This window comes from Seriola aureovittata, chromosome 1, assembly GCF_021018895.1.
Source record: "Seriola aureovittata isolate HTS-2021-v1 ecotype China chromosome 1, ASM2101889v1, whole genome shotgun sequence".
In the NCBI taxonomy this organism is placed as follows: domain Eukaryota; kingdom Metazoa; phylum Chordata; class Actinopteri; order Carangiformes; family Carangidae; genus Seriola; species Seriola aureovittata.
The window spans coordinates 15,563,659-15,587,903 of NC_079364.1; the positions used below are offsets into that span (position 1 = coordinate 15,563,659).

Here is a 24,245-nt window from a genome sequence, read left to right on the forward strand (position 1 = left end):
TTTTAATTTATCTTTTTTCTCTAAACGAGTTGTGATTCGTTAAAATGAATCACACAATGACAGCAACGTTAACTTGAACATGAACCTAATAATTACTTGAAAGGCAAATAAAGGTTGTCCGTATTTTATTATTAATTTCAGCTTACTATACTCAAAATGAATATGTTTGCTGTGATAAGACTTTTACTCATTTTTAAATTTCAATGCTGAATCTGCGTTTTACAGTTTGAGGAGCTAGCATAGCAGCTGAACCTAGTCACGTTTGTCATGCTCAGTTTAATCAAGAAGTTTTAAATTGGACAGTGACCAAACTATTTTTGCGGACCATATTTTGTTAGTTAGATTTAGATAGAGTTCAGAGCAAAGAAGTGACACATTAATGTCAAGGGAATTACTGTGGTGTTCACTGTTTAATTGCTGAGTTTGCTCATTTAATTACAAGCGCTTTTTGTTTAATGCCTGGAGTATGTAAATGTTCATAGCATTCCCTGCTTGTAGACAACATATCGGTGTCATATTTGTGAGTTTCCAGAGTCTTCCTCTGTTATTCACTTGGTCCTTTCATGTTAAATGGGCCAGGTTAATTGTAGATGTAGTGTCTATTTTTTAAGACAACCAGATGGACAAGCTTTTTAAATCAACCCAATCCAAGTATCGGTGAGTGTTTGGAGTAACAAACGCCAAATCTTGTCCAAGACTGCTTTTGCGGGGAACAGTGTTTGCCAGAGTTGTAAATTTTTACAACTAACTTCACCTAAATCAAACCTTCGTGTTTTGCACTTCAACACATTGGAAGCAATATGCCTCCAGTTTATGACAGGAAGGTTTTTCGTTTAATGCTGTTTGTTGTATAACCGAGGTACATAAAACAAATTGAGTTAGTATTTTAAAACAGATTGACCTGAACCCGTTCAAACTGGCTTCATCCCAAAACACCAATAAACAAATGTACAGCCGTTACTCCATGCAGGTTACCATCATTTTGATATAAATAAACCAAATAATTTCACTTCAAAAAACACAATATTAATGTTGGCATTCATTATTTGATAACTTTTACATTCAGTTTTATTATGTGTGAAGTGTGTTTATATGTTTATATTAATTATCACATTACTGGTCATTAAAAAAAATACCTTTTTAGTAAAGCTTTGCGTTAGACGCTTAACTAAAGTGATAAGCCTCTTGATTCTTTGCCTCTCCACAGACACAAAGTGGAGCGGAGCAGAGGACAGACACGTTGAAAGCTCCTTATGTTAAGTGCAATACAAGCCTTCCACCGAGTGTCATAAATCACTCTGCAACCGAACATGGACAGACGTCGACCCCAAACGTCTGAAAGTCAGGTTAAAATGTTTTTTCAAACACAGTGGTGGGACTGTGGTAAAACACCCACCACCTCTCTATCTGTACAACAAGTTAAAGATGAGAAACTCTCAATGGATTTATTTGTCTAAAGATTTCCTGACATTTCATAAACTAAATAAGTAATAGAAAATAATCAGTAATCAAAATAATACTTTATAACTCCTCTAATTTAATTAGGAGTTCAATTGTGTTAAAGGTTTTTCACGGCTATGATTTATTTTAATTGGTGCGTACAATTCTTATTTATCGGTTTGTTTAAGTTTCCGTTTGACTACCAAATACTTTATATATAATTTAATGTGGTTATGTGGGCCAGACATTTTTAAAAACAACCATAGTCAGCAGTTTGAGATTGACCTCTCACAACACAGCAACTGAAACATCGTGAAAGGATTTGTTGATTCAAAAACCTTGACCTTCCATTTGCTGCACGTTTTCCCCTCTTGACGCATTTCTTAGTTTGTTTTCAAAGTTTGTAGGTGACCTGTCATCACCTCACCTTTAAAGGCTTGTTGCATTCAGCCTTAGGTGTGTGACAGTAAAAACAGTGGGAGTCTCGGCCTAATATTCAGACCGCTCCATCTCTACGTAGTCCCACATGTTGTGGCTGTGGGCGAGATGCTGCAGCACTGAACAATAGTAGTCCTGTGCTGGTCCAGTCCAACACACAGTATGTGGTGTGGGTTCTCTGTTCCACTCAGTCAGCTAAGCAAGCAGAGTTGTTTCTCTGACCGCATACCATATCGGTCATTTGCTTTTCAGTTCCATTGCTTACTCAGACATATACTGGTAGCCATAATTGTTACTAAGAGAAAGACATTTATACAAGCAGCCACCACAGTGACCAAAAGCTAAAGCCAAAATGGAAGTGTCCTAGGATGCAGCTTCAATAATGGCCAGTAGATTCTTTAATCTTTCCTTTTGATCAAGATCCATTCCAAATTTTAAAACACTGGCAGATAAACGTTATGGTCTCGATAGCTAATTGAATTTGCAGTTTGTCTCTTGGTGGTCTTTAAAAGCAGAGGTAGATGTTTTTGAGTTTTGACAACAGTCAGTCTCTCACACTGAGATGTGGTGGTTGCCGCTTTCTCGTCTCTCATTAGTTTCTACCAAAACATCTCTGCTCTTTGTCCTAATTTGAATTGTCTGATCCCACAATTCTTCAAAATGACAGGGACAACACAGGCTCTTTTACGATTTATATTGTGGCTCCAAAATTTATGATATAATTTATAGATTCATTAGAGTCATTGCAACCAAAAAGCTTTTAACCCTCCTGACTGTTTTTGCTTCTTTTTGCATCTTAGCGTCATTGTACAAAGTTTGATGTTGTTTTCATTTTTTCAGCATATGGCAAATATATGATTGCCATGTACTAGAAAATATGTCTACTATCAAAAAATGTCTTTATAATGTAAAACCATAAAAACTTTTCCTGGATTTTATCACTTGTATTGTGCTTCCTTTTTTTCCCTTTTTCATGAATGCTGTGAAGTCAGTCGGTTATCTGTGGGATACACCTGACTTATAAGGACCACCTTTTTATATGATTTCTAGGCAGATTTATCCTATTTATCCTAATTGGAAACTGCAGAAACCTTTATATGTTTTGCCTCTGAGAAGTAGGGGTGCAACTTTTAACACGCAATGTGTCAATCAGGTTCAAAAGTTTAATCAAGATATGAAAGTGTTTTTAGGTACAATGGGAGGAGCCCCATGAGTCAGGCTGTGTGTTGTTCTCTTGCTTTTTCTTTCAATAGTTTGTTCACTTGTTTGTGAATTGCTTCTTTGAGGTCACAAGTACACTAAACACATTGCAATGTTAGGCTGAACAGCAATGCTAGAGTCCCACAAGCCTCCATCAAAACACAAAAACAGTCAGTTAGAAATCACATGTGCTGTTGCAGCAGGCTAATCCTCTGGTGGTTGATAACAGAGAGAAGCTTGGATTATTTAGAGTAAGGTGATTGTGCTCTGTTATTGCACAGCTTGCTCTGTTTGTAGGGGGTAATGTTTGTCTAGAGAAGATACAGAAAATACTGTAATTGCAAAAGCTTACTACATCACAGACTCAGATGCTATGCTATATGTAACGCCACCTTACATCCCCACCTGTTTTCTTCCAGTAGAAATTTGTAGACTGTGTATAAAATAAAAAAAAATTCCTCTTTGGGGCCCATCTTCCTTCCATGATGAAGGAATGTGACCTTACTTGACCAGATTGTAAACACTGCTGTCATTTCTCTTGTCTAGATCTTGGACTTCTTGAAGTCCTTCCTTTCCCCCCAAATCCCAGCTGTAATGAGGAATATGCCTTGCACTTCCGGGAAGGACGCTCAAGTTATTTGGAAAATTTGTAAACTGCTGTAGTTATGTGGATAGTTGATATGACCGCTGCGGTGGAAAGATTTTAACAGAAGTTTTAATAGGGTTTTTTTGGTTTTTTTTTTTTTTTTTAATAAATATTGTCTCGACAAAAGAGGACCTGACTCCAGTATGACCTGAGCCTCTGGGCTTAGGTCAGGTTCAGTTCACCCTTATGGCTGCGAGGAGTCATTCATCTGGCCCTGTTCTCTGAGTAGGCTGGATAAGCAAATCATGACAAAGCTTAACTGCACTGTTCACAATCAGCAGCCTTGGTTAGTCAGTTTTAGGCTCTGGGCCAAACCACAGACAGATGAAAGAATGTAGCCTAATTGTATCACTTGATGGATTGACTCAAGTGACCATAACTTGACATGTCACGCTGCACGTCGGTCTTATGATGTTTGTAAAACTATGAGAGAAAAACTAAACAGTGCATTCCACATAGCAGGATGCCTTCCAGCCAGGGGGAGAATGGGATCATGTGTTTGTCAGGAAGATCCACATATGAGTAATCAATGATCTGTGTTCCAGTCAAGCTAAACACACCAGGAAACAAAGCTGGGGCTGTCAAGCAGGCAGGACTTTCCATGCTGAAAAGCACTGTGAGCTCACCAGGAAATGGGAATACACAGGATGAAATTACGCCACAGTACGCTGGAGAGCGCACATACTCAGACCTTTAGATGAAATACAGTAGAAAGCTTTCAGTCTTAATAGTTTATTGTTTGTATACAGAACTCATTCTTCCTTTGTTATTCTGTCACATACACTTACAGAGAAATTTTGTTTTTTCCTGATGGACCCAATTTTAATGTTGGAAATGACCAGCTCTGTAGCCAGACAGGCGCTGGGCAAAAGCATGCAGCGGTGAAATGGTGCCAGTAGCCAGGTGATCAGTTCCAAGCTACCCTGTACATTTCCTCCCTCACATCTAAAGAGCTGGCTGGCTCCAGACATCCATGTAACTGGCTACTGGTGAATACCACTGTTGCTAGTAAAAAATGTGCTGACTGCTGCTGACACCAGGGCCAGTGGCTGATGACATAACTTTGATACTACATACTTTGCAAAAATCCACATACTCATCGTCTCCATGTATGTAATTTTCCATTTCTCCCAGAAATTACTTTCTGAGAACTTTTGCGACCAGTTTATCTGCTTTTAAATTTTAAAAATCTCAGTAGTGTCTGATTTATGCAGACACACATGCCCAGTTTCAGGTGTTCTCCCTAGTGTTGAGCTACTTAAACGGGACTTGCCAATGTTGTTGTAATGGTTCCCTTTTCTTGCTGGCGTAATAGGGATGTGGTCCAAACTCCTGTGTGCTGAGCCTGCTGAGTTTCACTTAAGAAGACATACTGGTATTAGGTTGGGCTGCATGTTTGAAATTCTAAGTGAAAAATTGTCAGATTCTTTGGAACAGTCTTAGCCACTGACAGCATAATAACATGGTACAGTAATACTTTACATTGCTGTTATTCGTTGATATTTTTAGCTCTAGTAGTAAGGGTTTGGGGCTCTAAGGGTGGCAATGTTTGTCAGTTGTCAAACTCTGTTAGTTTCTCTGACTTTGAGGAGCAGCATGGCCTCTGGAAGCTGGTTGCAGGGTTTAAGTCCTCTGTTCACATTTATCATCATAAAACTACAAATATGGCTACATTCCCCTACAGTCTTTCACGAGTTGTTTGTTTATATGACATACTGTAAGAAGGGGGATCAGTGCAGGATTTATTGCCACAAAGTGGTACAGAGTTTGTGTATTGGTGGAAAGGTTTCAAGTCTAATACCTTAACTGCTCAGCTGTCGGACTACAGCTACTAAATACACCACTGCATTGTAAGCAAAAGAGCCTCTACTTTTCACAGAACCATACATCTTTTAACTTTTGTGGCAAGTGCTGCTAGCCGCTATCCATAAAAAAAATGCTGGACATTCACGTTTGTTATGATGTGTTTGGAGAGGGGATGTGAGGTTGCACGCTTTGCGTTTAAGGTACGTCACAGACGACATCCCTTGCTGTTGTTTTAGAACACTGTATGCGGAGGTCCTGTGGCTAGGCGCCAAGTTTTTTCCTACTAGTAATATTATTAGTGTGCACATTAGTCTTCTTCCCCACTCAGAAGGCTAACTCCCCTTGTGCACAATCTAGTCCACCTGTGAGACATTCTGGGTAAAAAAAATTAAATTCACTTTCACCATTTTTAAATATCAACTGCACAGCTTCAAAGAAATAATTTCCATGTTAAATTTGCATACAGTAGTTTAATCATGTGGTTTATTTAGCAGGATATCTTATATTAACATAATAATTACTAAATAAACAAACAAAATAAGATAAACAAATTTATGTTTGTCAGTGAAACTATGTGAGAAAAAGGTAAACATACTTTTGTGTAAGACACAGGGAAACTCATTAGGCACTTCTGTGTTCATACACATTCAACACACCGACATGTACAGCACATGCACAGATTCACATCTACTCTTTACACCTCATTAGTTTTCAGTTTGGAAAGGAACAAAACTTGTTGCATTTTCAAGTGAGCTTATTAAGAGCAAAAGTGAGACTGAGGACCGATAGCCAGAGCCCCCACAAGGCGGTAGAGGAAGCACCTGTTCCACAGCCAGGTCATTATCAGCCATTATCTTACAGTACTCTAAAGACCGGGGCTCAGCAGTCTGACGCAGGACAGCCATTGTACTGATCTACAACCTCAGGATAAAGCTGTTTACCCTGCCCTTTCATTCATCACTCTATGAGCTCAGAGATGTGTTTTGATGTTGCATATATTTTCACAGATGAAATAATAGAAAAAAAACAAAAACATGTTTACTTATCCTCAGCTGATACAGGTAAAAAAATATAGCAACTGGTGTTGATCAGAACTGATAAAAGAAAAATAACAGAGGAATAATTACCAAAATACTGCATTTGAACTTTGGCGCCCCCAGTGGTTAAAAAAAGACAAGGAATGCACAATGTTAACCACTGACAGATCTGGCCTGAGGACATTGTGTTCAGTCTGGATACAACTTTAGGTGCCTCATACTGTGCTCCATACTATAGTACATAAGTAGTACAGATCCATTTCACAGTCATGCAGATGCAGGCGAGGTTCTGGAAGGTCAAATGCACAGCTGCAGGCGGTCTAGGTTTGGAGGCCAGATGTGACCGTGTGGCAGGTCTTGGGCAGAGCGAAAGGGCAAACTTTAAATCCGACAGAGCTCATCTCCTTTGCAAAATGTTAGCTATTTTGAGAGGCACAAGCACAACGATGATCTATGGTAGCGCAATACCAAAGTTTGATTTTAAAGTTGCACTGAAGGAGAGGACAAGAATAGTCAATATACCATGTGATTCACTACCACCACCTGCTTGCTGTATTTTCTCCATACTAGTGTCACTTATGTAATTGTTTAAGTCAAGTTAGGTGTGTTTGTAGTAAAAAATATGTCTCAGTACTCCTTCTTGACTTCATCTCTTTGAATTATGATGAAGTCTAATCCTTTGTTTCACAAATATTTATGTCAAGGAAACTGTTGTAAATATTCAGTGTAACCACCAGTTCTGTTAAAAGTCTCCGTCTTTCACTTGCTCATTAGCTAAATGTTTGAGGTTAAGGCCAGGTTGAACCGTAGCAGGTCAGTTATGTTTGTGTTTTTTTTTTTTTTTTTTTTACCATGGCTGTCACAAAAGCCAGAATCAGAAAAGGTTGTTATGGTCTGTTGTTTGTCATGTGGAAGTTGGGAGAAATGGTACACTGTATTTCTTTTACAGCTCACTGGCGACTGAGTTGAAGTATTTTATTTTACATGTATTTAGTGTTGGAACTTACAAAGTCTGCTTATCCATGTGCAACACAATATGTGCTGTGCTCAGCAGTCACTGTCATTTATCTACCAGTAAGCTAAATTCGTAAATGGTTGTTTTGCATGGCCAACTGTACTGTCTAACCACATTTCCGTTTAATATAGGGCACCTCGCATGAATTGTGAAACTCTGTAGTTATTACGCTGCATTGACATAAATGTAGTCTTTTCTAAGAAGTACAGTGTGCTGACAAACTGTCAGACCATGATTAACTGTGTAGAATAAGCTGGCATGCCCATACATGACAGACCGGGTTCATCTTTAACAGCAGTCATTGATTGTTTTTGTTAAAATGCCAAAGGCTTTACGCCATTGATCTTTCCGCTGTTTGTTTTGACTGATTTCATCACAGCAATGGGAGTATTTATTGGATTATGCTTGTTCTTAAACTGTTCAAGTGGTTTTAATATCAGTTGTACCTGCTGTTAAACAGTCCCGGGAAAATCCACGGACTTTTCTTGGATTCTGAAAGGGAATTTTTATTTTCATGAATACATTTCGCCGCAGATTTTCCCTGAACTATAACTCAACTCGTTTATGTCTGGAAGATGCGGTTTGTTAACTTACTTTTGACAAAACCGACACATAATAAGATCCATCTATTGTTTGGGACCTTCACGCCTACCGTGAACATCACACAGATGCGTGGGGTTTAGTTTCAGGAGTAAGGTTGTGAGAGCAGGATGGACTGATCTGACAGCAGATTGATTTAGGCATAGGAATGTCTAATTATCATCATTTATTTGCCTCTTTATGCATTTCTGTTTTCAAGTTTCATGTGGTGAACTGGTCGTATGTTTTCAATTTATGCTGTTTTGAAATAAACCCAAGTATTCACCCTCAAGTGAACAAATCTTCCCAGGGGATGTTGGGTAAATGGGGGTTCGGCCACAGTTGTCCTCAGCTTGTTGCTGAAATGTGCATGGCAAAAAAAGATTACCCTTTACATTTGCACTAAAAATACATGTAGTAGGCCTTTTGTCTAGTGTTACATTTCTTACACATATGGCATTTATGAAGCTCAAAGTTTTGTGTACAGCACTGTTTGTAATATTTGCTAGATGACTCTTCCTATCCTTCCTGACTAGACGTTTTTTTTTGATTTACAGTGGTTCATCATGGCCGTCTAAAAATATCTATGTCTAAAATGAACCATATGTGCCTGGTATTGCGTAACAGATGAGCAAAGGGAAACCAGGAGTGTTGGTGACAGTTGGGGAGCTGAGATGAAGAAACGAACTGGAGGGGAGCTGCCACCTCAGCAGAGCGCTCAGCGAGGGAGCTAAACACTAAACGTTCTGGCGCAGAAAATTAACTCACGGCAACCGCTGAATAGTATTTGGATAACGGTGCTATTATGGCCATTTTGTTGACAGTTTTGTTTCTTGTAGTCATCATGCTGACCTTGAGCGAATGAGACGAGTGAGGGAGGGGGGAGCACATGCATGTTTGTGTGTGCCAAACCGCTCGGCTGGAGCAGGCGGCTCTGGTTGTTTTGTCCACTGCTCATCCTGCAGACCTGATAAAGTAGAAGTGCTGGGCAGGCAGCACGCCATTGACCTTCTCACCCTTGGCCAGTCCTTCTCTGGCCCCTGACACCTCACACTTCACTTTCCGTCATTGTGTTGTCTTCCTGGCATTTGTGTCTTCCACATGCATGGGGAAAGAATAAGGTGAAAGGAAGAGGATGATGGAAGGACACGGTGTAGTGCACATCTGTTGCTAAGTTTTCCTGACCACAGTGTATTGGCAGTCACTTTACATTCAGGCTCCATCGACAGTTCACTAGTATTGAAAGTCTGAAAGTATAGATGATTACAGTCTTGATATTTTTCTTTTTTTTCCACATGTTTTCCTTTGAGGTGGTCTGGCAGCATATTTACTTATGTTTTAGATATATCTTTAGGTTTACAAATGTTTTGGTTGTTTATGATTTATGTTGTTTATCTTATTAGTATCAGTTTTCTTTTTTCCCTCATTCAGTCCAGGTTATTCTTGCTGATGCCTAGATCAGAGGAGACAGCTTAGTCTACTCACATTTTATTGCTATGGAGAGAAAACATGAAGAAGTTTGGTTCCTGATTTCATTTGGGTTTGTAACTGAACCATATTATGAAATAAGCCCCTCTCTGAAAGAATTTGTGGGATTGAGCTCATTTGTGGTAACGGGAACTCTTTAAAGGTTTTATGACCTTTCAAAATCTGTTTGTATTTCCTGAAGTACAGGACTCTCAAATGTTGGGGTCATAATAAAAACACAGTAAACCTGTGTCCTGTCACATCTCAGCTACATCACACCAGAAGACATAAAGCTGACTTTAAAGTCAGTGTCAGTGGCTGCCTTTCTGTCCTGAGTCATCTTTAGTAATGGCTGCCGCACCAGTTATATCTGGCCTGCGTGACCAGACATTAATGCCTTGTCATAGTATAAGAATGCCGCCCTGTCCCGATCGGGCAAAGCCTGTGTGTGTGCATGTGTGCGTGCGTGCGTGTGCGTGCGTGCGTGTGTGTGTGTGTGTGTGTGTGTGTATATGTGCGTGCGTGTGTGTGTGTGCGTGTGCATGCGTGTGTGCATGTGCGTTTGTGTGTGTGTGTGTGTGTGTGCGCGTGTGTGTGTGTGTGTGTGTGTTTTTTGTTCTTTTCCTTTTATTGGTGCTGCTCCTCGAGCACTCTGCTGTGACGATACTTAGCAGGTCAGACTGCAGATCCAGTGTCACTGCCTGAGTAGGTGAATAGTGCAGTTGGTGGGAGTCAGTCATGCCAGGCTGCAGCACATGATGTGATGCAGAGGGTTTAGCAGGACGCAGTTACGCTTTGACATCAATACAGCAAGTGTGTCCCAGAGTTCCTTTGTCACTTGACTAAGGTCTAATTTGGGAATAGGAGATGTCCTTTCTCTCTGCTGTCTGTGTGTCTGTGTGTGTCTGTGTGTGTCTGTGTCTCTGTGTCTTTGTGTGTGTGTGCTGTATAAAGGGTATGTTTCCTAAGCAATGACCCTTGCACCTGTTGCACTACAGTGGATTTCTGTGTCATGCTATAGCTGAATGTACAGTACAGCTTGTGTCGTATTATTCATCCGTCATTCTCATCCTTTAAATCTTAAATATCAGGGCTGGGAACCACAGAGTAACTCACAGTACGATACTATCACATCACGTTGCCCATGATAATGATGGTGTCAGTGCAGGACAATCATCTACGTTATATCACAATATGTGTGTTAGAGAAGAAAAATACAAAGGCAAAAAGCAGGAATCATGTATTTATTCACTGCGTTGTGGTGTCAGTTTCACAGAATTTGACAACTGATATGAAAAAATGTTCAGCAAAGTGCATAGAATCTTAGCTCAGCTTAGCCACACACACTTGTGCCATGTTGCAGTCATAAAATGGCAAAAGGCCAGAAAGTGGAACAGTTCTGGAGTTTAAATGTTTTAAGTGTTTGAAATAAATTGATGCGTGTGTGTGTGTGTGTGTGTGTGTGTGTGTGTGTGTGTGTGTGTGTGTGTGTGTGTGTGTGTGTGTGTGTGTGTGTGTGTGTGTGTGTGTGTGTGTGTGTGTGTGTGTGTGTGTGTGTGTATTCACATTCAGTCTCATAAGCAGCAGACTGCTGAGCGGTCCGCTCCTCTTGAAGCCTGTGTGTGTTGGTGTTTGAGAGTGAAAGACCCGCTCACTCCGTCAGAAGAAATAGAGCCTGGATGTTGACACAACGCTGAGTAGTTAAAGTGTATGCGTGTGTGTGTTTATGTGCAGGACAGTGTCACTGGTCTGCATGGTCTGGCAGTTTGTATATGGGCTGTTCTTGTCACATAGTCTTTATTAATTTTATTTGTGCCATTGTTAAAGCCAAAGTTGAAGCACACTTTGGACTTGAGAGACGATGGTGCCTCTGTGATTTGTTTTCTCCCGCTGTCTGCCCCTGTGCACAAGTTACTGTCATTCTTTTGACAGGCACCGCCACAAGGAGTCATGAAGTAGTGACTCTGGTAAGGCAAATTAGCAAGGGAATCCGTTAAGAGCGTCTGCATGTTTTGATAAAAAATATCAATATTTGGCACCAGTGTATCGACAACATATTGCAAGAGGAAGTAATACAATATATTCATATCCATTTTGCCTGCTAGGACTAGCCTCAGAAATGTGATGGTGTGTGTTTATATCTAAGCTATTTTGTGTTGCAAATGACAATTTTTCAAGTTGGATGTTTAAACAAATAGCATAAGCAAATTATCTCTGTTTACAAATGACCGTGCGTAGTTAAACTTAAAATGATACACAACATTTGCAGAAAGCGCTGCAGCCTTTCCAAAGTTTCCCTGCCTTTGTAGAAGTTTCAGAAAAGCAGGACAGATTCTGAAATTATCAAAACACTCTGTTTCAAGTTGTTTGAACTACGTGAAGGCCTTTGTTTAGGATACATTCTTAGTTGTTGTAGACTCATAGTCATAATGAGAGTCATAATGTACTACATGTTTTAATAAAAACGCAATAGGGAAGGATACATGCAATCATTTTTTACTTCAGTACTGCCCCCTTTGTAATACCCTTATCAGATCACAGCTACAACATTCAAGCTAGATGATCATTCATCTTTTGGTTATACACCAATAAGTTATGTCTACAATGATGACAGTACTTTGTCTGGATACAATGTCCCCTGAATACAGTGAAGTTTTCTAAACACTGAGCTCCCTAAAGTGTCTTTGAACCTGCGCCAGCCCTCGAGTGTGTCCCTGCAGACCTACAGGCGAGATAACGGCTTAAAGGAAACACTGATTTAATATCAGGGAAACCAATGAATCTTTTCAGCATTGCGCCTCCATGTGTTATCTGCATGTCGCTCTCCCTTACAGTTAGTCCCTCTCTCACGCATGCGTACTCTGTAATCGACACACTCACACAGAACAGGATGTTGTATCTCCTGTGATCTTTTGAGCTATGCAGGCCCAAAGGTGTTTATCTCTTTTTTGACAACAATGAATGGCATAGTTGGAATAGTTTAGGGCAGGATCACAGTTATCCCCACTTGTCCTTGGGTCCTGTCTGGCCTGGCACGCACACACACACACACACGCACACACACGCACACGCACGCACGCTCCCCTCACCACAATGCAGGTTTAACAGATTTCCTGTGAGCTATTGTCTATCTGCTGGAAGATGGTGGCATCCTGGTCCAGTCTTCCACGTCGAACAAGCCAAATCCTTCCTCCCCCTTTTCCTCTCTTCCTCTCTTGATCTCCATTCTTCTCTCTCTCTCTCTCTCTCTCTCTCTGTCTCCTTTTCTTCATCACCTCTCTCTTCTACTCCTCTTCTTCTTTTGCCCCAGATACGTTGCCTTGCCAGTATATTTTTCTTTGGCTGTACACAGATCTGTCTATCAATCAGTCCATCTGTTTTTGCCCTCACCCACCCCTCCTTTACCCGCCCCTCCTCCCTTCCTCCATGTGTCTGGTGATCCCTTCTGTAACCCCTGAGGAGCAGTCTAAACACCGTTTTTAGAGCCAGTCCAGTTGAGCCTCCAGGAAAAACAGAGAGACCAGACACAAACACGGGACTCTCTGACCAAATGCCCACCTGCGTCCCATAGCTTGGCCTCTCCTCTCCTCTGTACCACTCTCGCTTTCAAATAATAACATATTAATCTCTCTGTACCTATCATTAACCCCTTATTTTTCTTGCTTTGACACGGCAGTTTTTCATTGTGCTTTATGAACCCACAGTGGTTGCTTTTATTATTGGTTTGTAGAATGAAGTGTTTATGTGAAAGCAACATTTTTGTCTGTTGTGTTGGTGCACGAGGACAAAATATATGAAAATAAAGTCTCCATTTATAAAGTCGGTTTGCCGATTAGCAATCCTGTCTAACAACATTGTAACAGAAAGGGCTTGTTTTTTTCAACACTCACAGATGTTTTGTGTCAGGACTGGTTATGACTCACACTGCTGCTTTGAGACCTAGAACCTGTTTAAGATGATTTTTTTATTATGGTAACAGACTGTTTCTGTGCCCACAGTTTGCTAAAAATGGCTGAGTTTTGTCATGCATTAAAAATTGTTGATTTGTGTGATTCTTAAATCCTCAATAAACAGACTGTTTTGAAATATAAATACTAATTTATTCCAGGAAAAAGTACTTGACTTCATAGAAATCATACTTCATAATACAAATCTGCTTTACTAAACCAAAACTTGACCAGTAAGTTTGAGGCTGGATCTATCTAATGTGTTCAAGTTCAGTTGGCGGATATGCTGCTTTATGCCTGGGTTTGTGGGTATTTTTCCATTTTCCATCTTATTTAAGATGCTTCCTTTTATGATCAGAGAGTTTGTGAGCAGTTTACTCTGACACCTTTGCTGTTGAGTTCATCAGCAAAGGAAGATGAATACTGAACACGCCATTTCCCGCTCTGATGAGTGGATGTAATTGCTGCACTGAAACAGGACATCCTGTCTATGCTCTCTATGGGGGCATTAGAATTGGACAAGCTACGGTAATATGATGATCCATTTATTGTTTGATTAGGTTACCAGCAGAGAGTCTCAGAGGACATCATAACTACTGAGCTTTTAACTCAAATCTTCAACGAAACCAAATGATCAGAGCTTAAAAGTCTAAAAACATATGTCCTCTCTACAAACATTTCTTGCCGCTGCTTCAGTCACTGAAACACTATGGGCCCTATCTTACACCCGGCGCAAAGCGATGTAAGTGTCTTTGCTGGTACAGCAATTTAGCAAATGCTAATTACCAATACACTTGCGCGTACCTGAGTGGCCAGGGGTGTGTTGGTCTTAAAATGAGGTGTGGTCAGGCGCATTGCTATCTTGAGGCAGCGGAAAGTGATTGTGCGATTAACCAGCAAAATCATGGTCTTAAGTCAGTAGCGCAGAATTTCACTGTTATTTTAAGGCGCATTATTAAGAGTAATATGTGACAACATAGGCGGGCGCACAGAGCGCATACACCTGCCTGTTACACACAAGCAGATTATACTGAAAATGTGCTCAGATGTTTGGATAAGTCAGGTGGTTACAGGGTGCAAGCGTGCCTGGCTTTTAAAGTGAATGGGAGATGGCACTGTGATTGGTTTATTGTATGTTACACCCAAAACACTCCCATGAATAAATAAGAACAACCTTTTTGAACCATGGACCGGCCGCAGCAACAGTTTTTTCCGCTCTTAAAATAGCAAAAAAGACACGGACATGTCCTAATTGCACTTCTGCCACACACTCAGACCATGGGCTTTGCCCTCTGTATATCTGACCATGTTGTGTGACTTGTGTGAATATCCTCTATTTTCATGTAATGGCATTTTATTGACTGTCTTTTTAGTTCTGCCAGCCTGGAGGTTGGAGGCTGTCCAGGGATAGGAAAGCACCCACCTTCTTCACCGTTGTGCTGACAGATATTGATTCAGACCGACACTTCTGCTCCTGCCTCACTTTCTATGAGGCTGAGGTCAATCTGCAGGTAAGACTGCAACACACACACACACACACACACACACACACACACACACACACACACACACACACACACACACTATAGATACGCAACATTCCCCCACGAGCAAACACTTGACGACAGTGGTAAGGAAAAACTCCTTTTACATGCTAGGACTGAGCTTTCCTTTAGCATCTTTGTTTTAGTGCTGTTTTCATTCATGCATTGATTCATTTGTTTATTGTCTCTAAAAGCTTGCCTTTCAGATGTAGCTGTAGCTTGTCCCAGAAACCACTGGGGTGTTAGTCCTCCATTAGAAGGACTTCAGTAACTAAGAGTCTCCATTCCCTGTACTCTGCAGCTATCTTAGGACTGCTGGAGTAAACATGAATATCAAGTGAAAAGAAGAACAAAACAATAACGTGAACTATACACAAAAATGACAAAGCCCATTTAACTGAGGCAGCAGTGCTAACAACTGAGCCACCATGCTGGCATCATTAATCCTGATATAGTAAAATCTGTAATCATAAATATTTCACTCTGTCACTCCCTCAGACAACTGTGCATCACATCACTGTGAGCTTGTCTTCCTCCTTAAAAGGCTCTTTATAAGACTATCACAGTGATAATCCTCACAGTTTTATAATGAGCATGAGGTCACATTCATCCTCATGTCTCTCTCATGACTCTTCGGGCCATCGGGGCCATCGGGGATATCTATTGAGTAATGTGATGGTTCTCAATTTCTGTTTTCCATTTTAGGCTTATTGTTGTGTTTTTTTACAGTCTTTGGCACTTTTTTTAACTTTTAGGAATGTCTGTCGCGTGGTAGAAAACAAAAGCCTGCTTGGATCCAGTCTAATAAATTGTGAGCTGGCGGGGGGACGTTGTTATAAAAAGGGAGGATGGACCTGTGCTCTCCGCAAGCACGTTTCCTTTCATTTACTCATGCATACAAGATTGGCTTTGATTACAGTTTAGTGGTCACGGCACAAACGTTCAAAACTCCCATAAATTATTGATTACAACAGAATAGTTTCAACGGGATCATTTTGGTACTTATGAATGATCTTGTTAATATCCCACTCTTGCCAAAAGCCCACAGAATACCAGGCTAATTGTTTCATTGTGTTTGACTTTGTCAGAGGCCTTAAATGACTCCGGTCACTCTGCCCACTGTGACTTCACATCCTTTCGCATGTGGAAGGCAGTCATCAATCACATTCCACTTAGATCAGCCAATCGTTTCTAAGTTAAATTCAAATGCAGTCAATTTACGAGAACTTTTGCGCCTGTAAGAGTTACTGGAATGTTTAGAATCAACACTGTAGTAGTTCATCCTTTTCTAATTACTCTATCCTGTCTGCTTGTTGTGTGAATCAGGCCGTAATTACACAAACATTCCTGTGTTGAACAACTGGGCACATTTTTCCATGTTGGTTCAAAAGCATCAGAGGAGGATGGATTCAGGGCAAATTGCCACATCAAAAGAGAAAATAACCAAAAATAGCCCAGTTGTTGACTGTTATGGGGTGTCTTTGGAAGAGCGTACTGACAGACTTTATTGTCATTGTAACTGGTTGGTGCGGTCCCTCAACTGTATCAAATATGTTGGAGACTATAGACCAGTGGATCATCTTGTTCAGTATAGAAACTTTAATCTTCCCAGTGCTGTTTTCTCTCCACACACACTGGCTCCGTGGAGGAAATAGGAGTTGTTATTAACAACAAATTTAGACTTGATTATGGGGCCTAATGTTTATGTATGTTTGTCTCTTTGCTGTTATCTGGGCACTGACAAGGCTGTTAGTGAGGGCCAGTCACACACACTCCATATTCAATGTTTATATTAGGTTTGCAGGACAGAATAAGCTGTAAAGATGTTACTTTTACAGCGGAAGTTTAGTGCAGTAGTTTAATCAGAAATTGTGCCAGATATTTTCCAGGTTTAACAGAAAGGTGCTTTCACATGGAATATTAAATAAAGTCTGATTTATATACAAACATTTTTTTTTTTATTTCACCTCCCTCAAATCATGTCTTGTCAGAATTTAAACTCACAAACTGTGAAGTTTAGTGCTGTGAAACAGGTTGTAAAAGTTACACTGATTAAAAAAGATGGCCATAAACTACACTTTCAGTCAGAAGCAGGAAGCACAACATAGTATAATAATATATAACTATAAGAAGCTGCAGCAGAAAGTTTCTCAGTGCTGTTGCTATCAGCAGGGTTGTGCTGAAAACTTTTTTATCATACTTCTATCTAAAATAGCTTACAGTAATTGAAATGTTTGTGTATGTTTAAAAACCAGACACCCAGACAGATTGACGCTTTGTGTATATTAAAGACTGCATTGAGAAGATTGAACCTATAAACCTTTGAATCTGAGAGTTTCCCCAACCACAACACAACACCTTAGCTTTTTTTTCTCAATCTTGTGTTAATTATTAGATGAGGCTATATTTGGCCTCGTCCAGACATCATGTTCTCGCAAAATAAACACACATTCCTGGATTCAGTGTATGGCACTGAAGATCTTCTTGAAACGTGAGGGTGTTTTAACAATCTTTATTCTCTAAACTGACACCCTTATCTGCTCAGTCGGATTCCAGACAGGCGGCAGAGGAATGTATTTTGTCTAATAATTGAACCAAATCCTAAGAATAATGCTGAAATGTGAAGATACTGAAGCACTTATGGCATGTTTTCACTGCCTGGAGAAATATACCAGATTGTGATAAGGGCTTTAGTTAGGAATGAGCACTGAGAGGTTGGTGTATCAGTGTTCTGATAGAACTCAGGGATTCACAATAGAGACTATTAGAACCAGATTGAGACTTGCTTGTATGGGCCCATTTTAATTTTGGGTAGAGGTAGATAACATGTTTGATTATGGTAAAGAATAATTTAATAGACATTTTATCTTTTTTATCTGAAATACACAAAACTGTCCACTTATACTACCTGGCTTTTGTCAATACATATCTGAATGCAGTTCTCTTTGACAGGACAGTTGTTATGCTCTTTCCAGTTCATTCTTATATCTGACAATATTATTTTCTACTATTTCAGTTACAATTACTTAGGTTAATTATACATTTAAAAAAAACTGAAGTAGTTTAAGATATGTTTTCACCTGCAATAAAAAATATTGTTTTGGCTAAGCCTGGCTAACTGTAAATGATATATCTTGCTAACCATAATAAATACTAAACATTGTGCAGCTGTTAGCATGTCTGGTACTGTCACTTATACCTCTGATGTTTTACATTTGCTGTGTTAGCTCTGAGAGGGAAGCAATGTTTATCTCTTAAACTCATCTTGGCTCCTCTCAAGTAAATGCACTCATATGATCTTTGTCTCTGTAGGCGATCTCTTTTATTAACCTCATTGTAGTTTTATTAAATCTGTTGTGTTCAGTCATTGGCTCCAGTGGTATGAGCAACTGTGCTGAATAGGGACAGATTAGGAAAGGAGATAATTAATAGTCCAAACTTTCATATATGCGTGTTTCCCCTCTGGAGACAAAGGAGGATTTTTAATATTTTGAGTTTAAATGGTTATTTTTATATTATAGGAGGAGTACAACTATAAAGCCTATTTTAAGACACTCTCTTCAAGTGAAAATGGAAAATTAAAGGTTAGAAGTTGAATTGCCATCTAAATTTCAACACTTATTACCACTGAATGCTCTTTATGGTGAGGTATTTCAGTTATTTTTCCATGGAAAATGTGCAAATAACACATGTGATGTATGATACATGCCAGGCACGTAGAGGACAGTCTGAGTTAGAAACAAGTGATGTATTCAGAAGCTAAACCAGGAGCTCAGCGGTGCTGGCATGCTCTTCAGTACAGTTCAAGGCCTATAGTCCATGGCACTGTGTTGAACTCTTCACTGAAATAGTTTCTTTTTTCTACGTTTCAGGGATCAAAGAGTATTGAGGCTGATGGAGATGAAGATGAGGAGGCAGAGGAAGATGGCCTGATCCAGCCAGCTCAAGTGTTTGCACCAAAAAGTCTCATTCTCGTGTCCAGGCTGGATTATCCCGAAATATTCCGGGTACTAAGACAAGATATGATTAAATCTTGATTAAAAAATATTTTTCTGTCTTGTTCAGAGGGAATACTCCAAATGTTTTTCAGATCATTGCTTTCATCTTGCACTTCTGAGACAATGCTAATCTGATTTGTACTGTCTGCAAAATAGGCTGGAGTTTGCTTAAGCATGAGCACACACCTCAGTAAAGTGAATGAGATATAAACATAAGCACTTCTGATCTTTTTATGACACAGTTAAGTTGATCACAGTTTCTTCAGACACACGGTCAGTCATGCTGTTCCCTGTTAATAGGTGCTCTGCTGTTACTAGGAGCTTTTGGAATAAACTGTGCTATGAAACCTTACGTAAATGTCACTGACTAATCAACCTTATCATTCTCGTCTTATGGCCCAGATGGCATAAATTCCGATGGTGATTAACAACGAGCTGCAATATTGATATACTGTATATAGATTATTTATCCTCTGTACCTTTCCGTGTGAAATGTCTTAGTTTAATTACATTTGCTGTCCTTCCAGGGGTGCTTGGGTCTGGTCTACACAGTGTACATCGATAGCCTAAATTTCCCTTTGGAGGGTCTGGTTGCCAACCTCTTCACATTCCAGGTTCCTGTCGCTGGTGGATCGCAGGTAAGTCTTAAGTGAGGCAAAGTGTCACAAAGCACCACAGTCTGCAAGACATGTCACTGTTCTGTTCCTGGCCCTGCTGCTCACAGGGGGCCACAGAGGAGCTACAAATGGTTAATGTCAATCCTTTTTTCTTGTGTGAGGCGGCGATTGTGGAGGTGATGGCTGAGGCTCAATGGTGCAGCTACTAAAATGATTTATGTTTTCTGTGCAGCCAGTCAAGAATATCGCGTTCAGATGGTGCCAGAGATTGTTATCCGGCCACAGGCAGTAATTTTCTAATACATATTCGTCATTTTTTTCCATCATGTTACTTGGAGCAAAATACCTCAGCCTCGAGTGGAGTAAAGGACAGCAGAGCTGTTAAACTGTTTTTATAGAAGTTTAGAGGAATATATTTAAAATGTCATAACTTAAAAAAAAAAAAGTTTTGGTTGCTGCAGTTTGGTGGCCAAGTGTCAGAGCGTGAGGCTATTAATGCAGTGAACTAGACAATAGTTTACTTATTTTCACCTTTGAAGATAAAACCTACTTTGTGTTTACTGCTTCCACTGGCGGATAGAGGTGAAAACAAAGTTTTCTTTTAAACGTTGGCTAATGCGGTAAAAGAGGGAAGAATTTGGCATGATTTCCTGTTCCCTCGCACAACACCTCAAAGTCCTCAAATCTGCCTGCGGAGAACCGCATCAGTGGAACAGACTCATTTGTCAAAACAGCACAAAGAATTGTATGAATGAGACCTTGTGACACCTTTTGATATTTCTACATCCTAAAGGGCTCTACCACCTACTTTTCACTTCTCAGTTCTCTATTATCTGAATCACAAACCATTCAAGACTTGATATTCAAAGCACAATTGTTGCATCACTGATTTGACTTGACTAATCGGTAGATATGCATTTGAGCAGCAGACACACTATTAAAATATGTTTTTTTTAGATCTTTTAATGCGAGGATGTTTTTAAAGGTGATGTTTCTGCAGCTGTGTGCTGCACCAGCTATATTTTGGTGAACATGTAATCGAGGTTTTCTTTGCTCAGTGAGAACTCATTCGAATGGCTTATTCAGTCCTGCAGCTGTAGTATTTGATACAGCCGCAGTACACTTAGCTGTAAATCTGAATGAATGACTGTCAGTTGCAGTTGTAAGTCCTTGACCCTGTAGACACGACAGACAAGGAAATTTTCCATGGCTGTTTTCTGACCTTTACTGCGTTTGTTTTTCTTTACAGAAGCTGTTTAGCCTGGGAGCAGGAGACCGGCAGCTCATCCAGACGCCTCTGAACGACACATTGCCTGTCACATGCAAGAGTGTGGCTCTGCTCTTCCAGCAGCTGGGTGGGTCCAGGCACTTTGATAACTACTCACTAGTATTTGTGAGACAGGAAGGGAAATGAGTCACTACTTAACTTGTTAGGGACTGTATTACCATATATCGCCCTTGGCAATATGTTGTGTCATTTACTTGTTATTGACATGAATCAAGGTACATAATTAATTAAATTAAGAATAGTTTGCTCCTGCAGGTTGTAATGTCTACACAACACTCCTTTTTCGGTTTGAAGACATTTTTTGTGTTGTTGATTGTTATAATGTGACTGGCATCATCGTCTTAGTTGATTTAAATAAAGCAGCTTGCTGCGACATATTTTACATTCATTCAGTCTTGATCCTTATCAGATTTTTGGATCCTTCATTCTACTTTGCTAATCACATGCTGATAAACTGCAGTACTGTAGGACTTTTACAATCAGGAGACTTCTGCAGTGAACCATTAAGAAGTGGGATTAATTCTACATTAAATGTGTCTGAGGCAAGATTATGTGGTTTTCACTGTGTCCCATCAGTGTTTCTGCACATGATGAAGATTTGATGCAGTTTGCTCGTTATCACGTTGCTGTGTTTGCACAATACACTCATAGTAAAGGATTTATACAGTCAATACGTGCTTTGTTAAAGACACACCATGCCTGAGTCACCATGATTCACATTGTACATAGGGTAGTTAAACCTTGTACCTATCGCTTTCCGCAGCCTTTGAAAATGACGGTTTGGCATAAATCATGAAATGAACCATTGTTTATTATATTTTTTGACTTTTCAGGTCATTCTAGATGAATCAGGTTTATTTCACTTTCTGCAACCCTAGGCAAGATGAGAGTGAAATGTAATATGATTTTTATGAAATTTGATTTGTAATGGAAAGTTGGCCCTCATTTATTCTCATTTGATTAGAAAAATGTGCTTCAAAATAGAGTGGATTTTATTTCCTGAGTGTATTAACACCATCCTCTTTTTGTTTGGACAAAGTTTAGAACATGCGCATGGGGGGGTACTTCACTGATACACATGTGATCAGGGTCATGTGGAAGTCAAGCATTTGTAGCCGATCTGGGATCTGGATACACAAAACAAAACAATCACATACCCAGCGATGGTCTGTGAGTCTTCATAAACTGGTTTACATTAATCAGTACAGTACATTATGCAAACAGCACTGCATGATAAGTGTTAAGTGTTGTTGTGCTCAAGTCTGACTTGCTTTAATTATTGTCAAGTCATCTGAGGTCAGGGTGACATGACAGTATTTTCACTGTTGTATAAAAACACTGCTCAAACTATTGCAGGGTGTCAAAGACAGGTGACACGATACCATTTGTATTTGTTTTGGGTTTTTTTGTTTCTTTTTTCAGTTTCAAATTTGCTGTTGAGGGGAAGAGTTTGACATTTTAGGGAATACAGTTATTCGCTTATAATATAATAATTATTAATATACAAGTCTATAGCCGGGAGCTTAGCATAAAGACTGTAAGGAGGGGAAATTAGCTAGTCCTAAAACCACAAGTTGTCACTGTTACACGTGTAAAACGACAAACACAACATGAAATGTTGTGAGGAATTGGTGAGGTAAAGAGATGCTGGTATGGGCAGATTCTTTTTTCATTTTTATTCATCTATTATTTTCCCTGTGGGCAGAGCTTGGCTTGCTTTTTCTCCCCATCTACACGCTATGCAGTGCTAACTGTCTCCTGGTTGTAAGCCTTATATTTTCCATAGATATAATGGTAGTATCCTTCTTCTAATGATAGTAATTATATTTTCCAAAGTGCTGCACTTTTCCTTTAACAATGAGTGGATTCGTCTATCCATATGCTTAATACATACTGCAAGAGTAAAAGTTATCTGTCTGTTGTCCGTCCTCCTGCTGTTGTAACAATAAGTAACAGTTTGTTGTAATATGATAATTGTTTTTGGTTGTAGGAGGACATATGTCAGGAGCACCTGAGTGAGAGCCAAGCCCTCATGGCATACAGAGTGAAAGTGACTGACAGACTCAGGCAGTTAATCATTCTTCTGCCCTTAAACTGATTATTTCTCTGCATGCTGACAGGAAGGTAAATATCATATGTCAACTGATCAGCTAAACTCAGAGAACAAGTGCATCGTTTACACTTATTAGGTCATCTTTATGTCTATGTAAGGACAGGCTAGTCGCTGTGCAGACGGGCAAGTCGGCACATCATTTTGTGTGCACAGGTCACTCGAGTCACCAGTGAGGAATGTGTGTTAAACATGTCACACTGGACAGGAAGTACATTCCCCAGGGCGAGATAAAACCGTGCATCAACAGACCTACCGTTTGTTGTTTGTTGCCTTTGTGTCTTCTTTTGTCCGGGGCTGTTACTTTTTATTTAGGGCACGGAAATGTGTCGCTGTTTCCACAAGATAAGTAAACACCTGAACCTGAGGTGTGATTATGAAACCTGAGCCTCAATAGTCTGGTCACATGACCAAGGCACACTCTTGCAGCTCTCGCAATAGAAAAAGGTGGCATCAAAAATGCATCATTTGGAACCACAATGTGTAAATAAGATGAATAAACTCATTTGGTTTGACGAGCCCTTTCACCTTCAAAACTCAGATTTTGTTGAGGCTCGTGTTTCCTGTTTATCACTGACCTGCTCCACTCAGACAGCCAAACATCCAGACCCAGCGCCCCCAGTGGCGCGGATATGTCTGCCAGTGTTCCTCTCTCCTTATCACTCCAATGTGTGATGAATTGGTCTGTCAGTTGCTTGATAGGAAACAATAACAGGAACTGTAAACTTGGAATTCTTCCTGATTGTCACATCGGCATTTGAAAAATTATTTATACTGTATGAGAGTCTGTCATTTCCTTTGTTTTTCAGAGATGAGTTTTCCCATAGGTTCATATTCGGTGTTTAACATAAACTGTCCCGTTACATTGTGGACATGTATTATTATTGTCTTCATGAGCCAGCAGGTTACATGGCTTAAAATAGTAGTGGACGGACTGCAGATTATGTGCAGTGATTCAAACTCTTGCTATTGTAGTTGTTGTGTAGTTGCAACTTCTCAGCTCTTTTATTTTAGATTAAACCTTTGGCAATCACAATTAAGACAGCTAAACCAAAGTAACTGTGTAATTCGCAGTAATTTAGTTAAATATGCACACATTCTTTTCTCTCTTGA

General features: G+C 39.9%; 1 protein-coding gene across 1 annotated transcript in view; it reads left to right on the forward strand.

The window, feature by feature from the left end:
• sbf2 (SET binding factor 2) overlaps positions 1-24,245 on the forward strand; it is a 95,634-nt gene that overhangs the window by 16,325 nt on the left and 55,064 nt on the right. The window contains exons 3-6 of the mRNA XM_056372391.1: positions 14,949-15,086; positions 18,992-19,126; positions 19,645-19,755; positions 20,984-21,089. Of these exons, the coding sequence (XP_056228366.1) occupies positions 14,949-15,086; positions 18,992-19,126; positions 19,645-19,755; positions 20,984-21,089 (490 nt within the window). The remainder of the gene's footprint in view (positions 1-14,948; positions 15,087-18,991; positions 19,127-19,644; positions 19,756-20,983; positions 21,090-24,245) is intronic.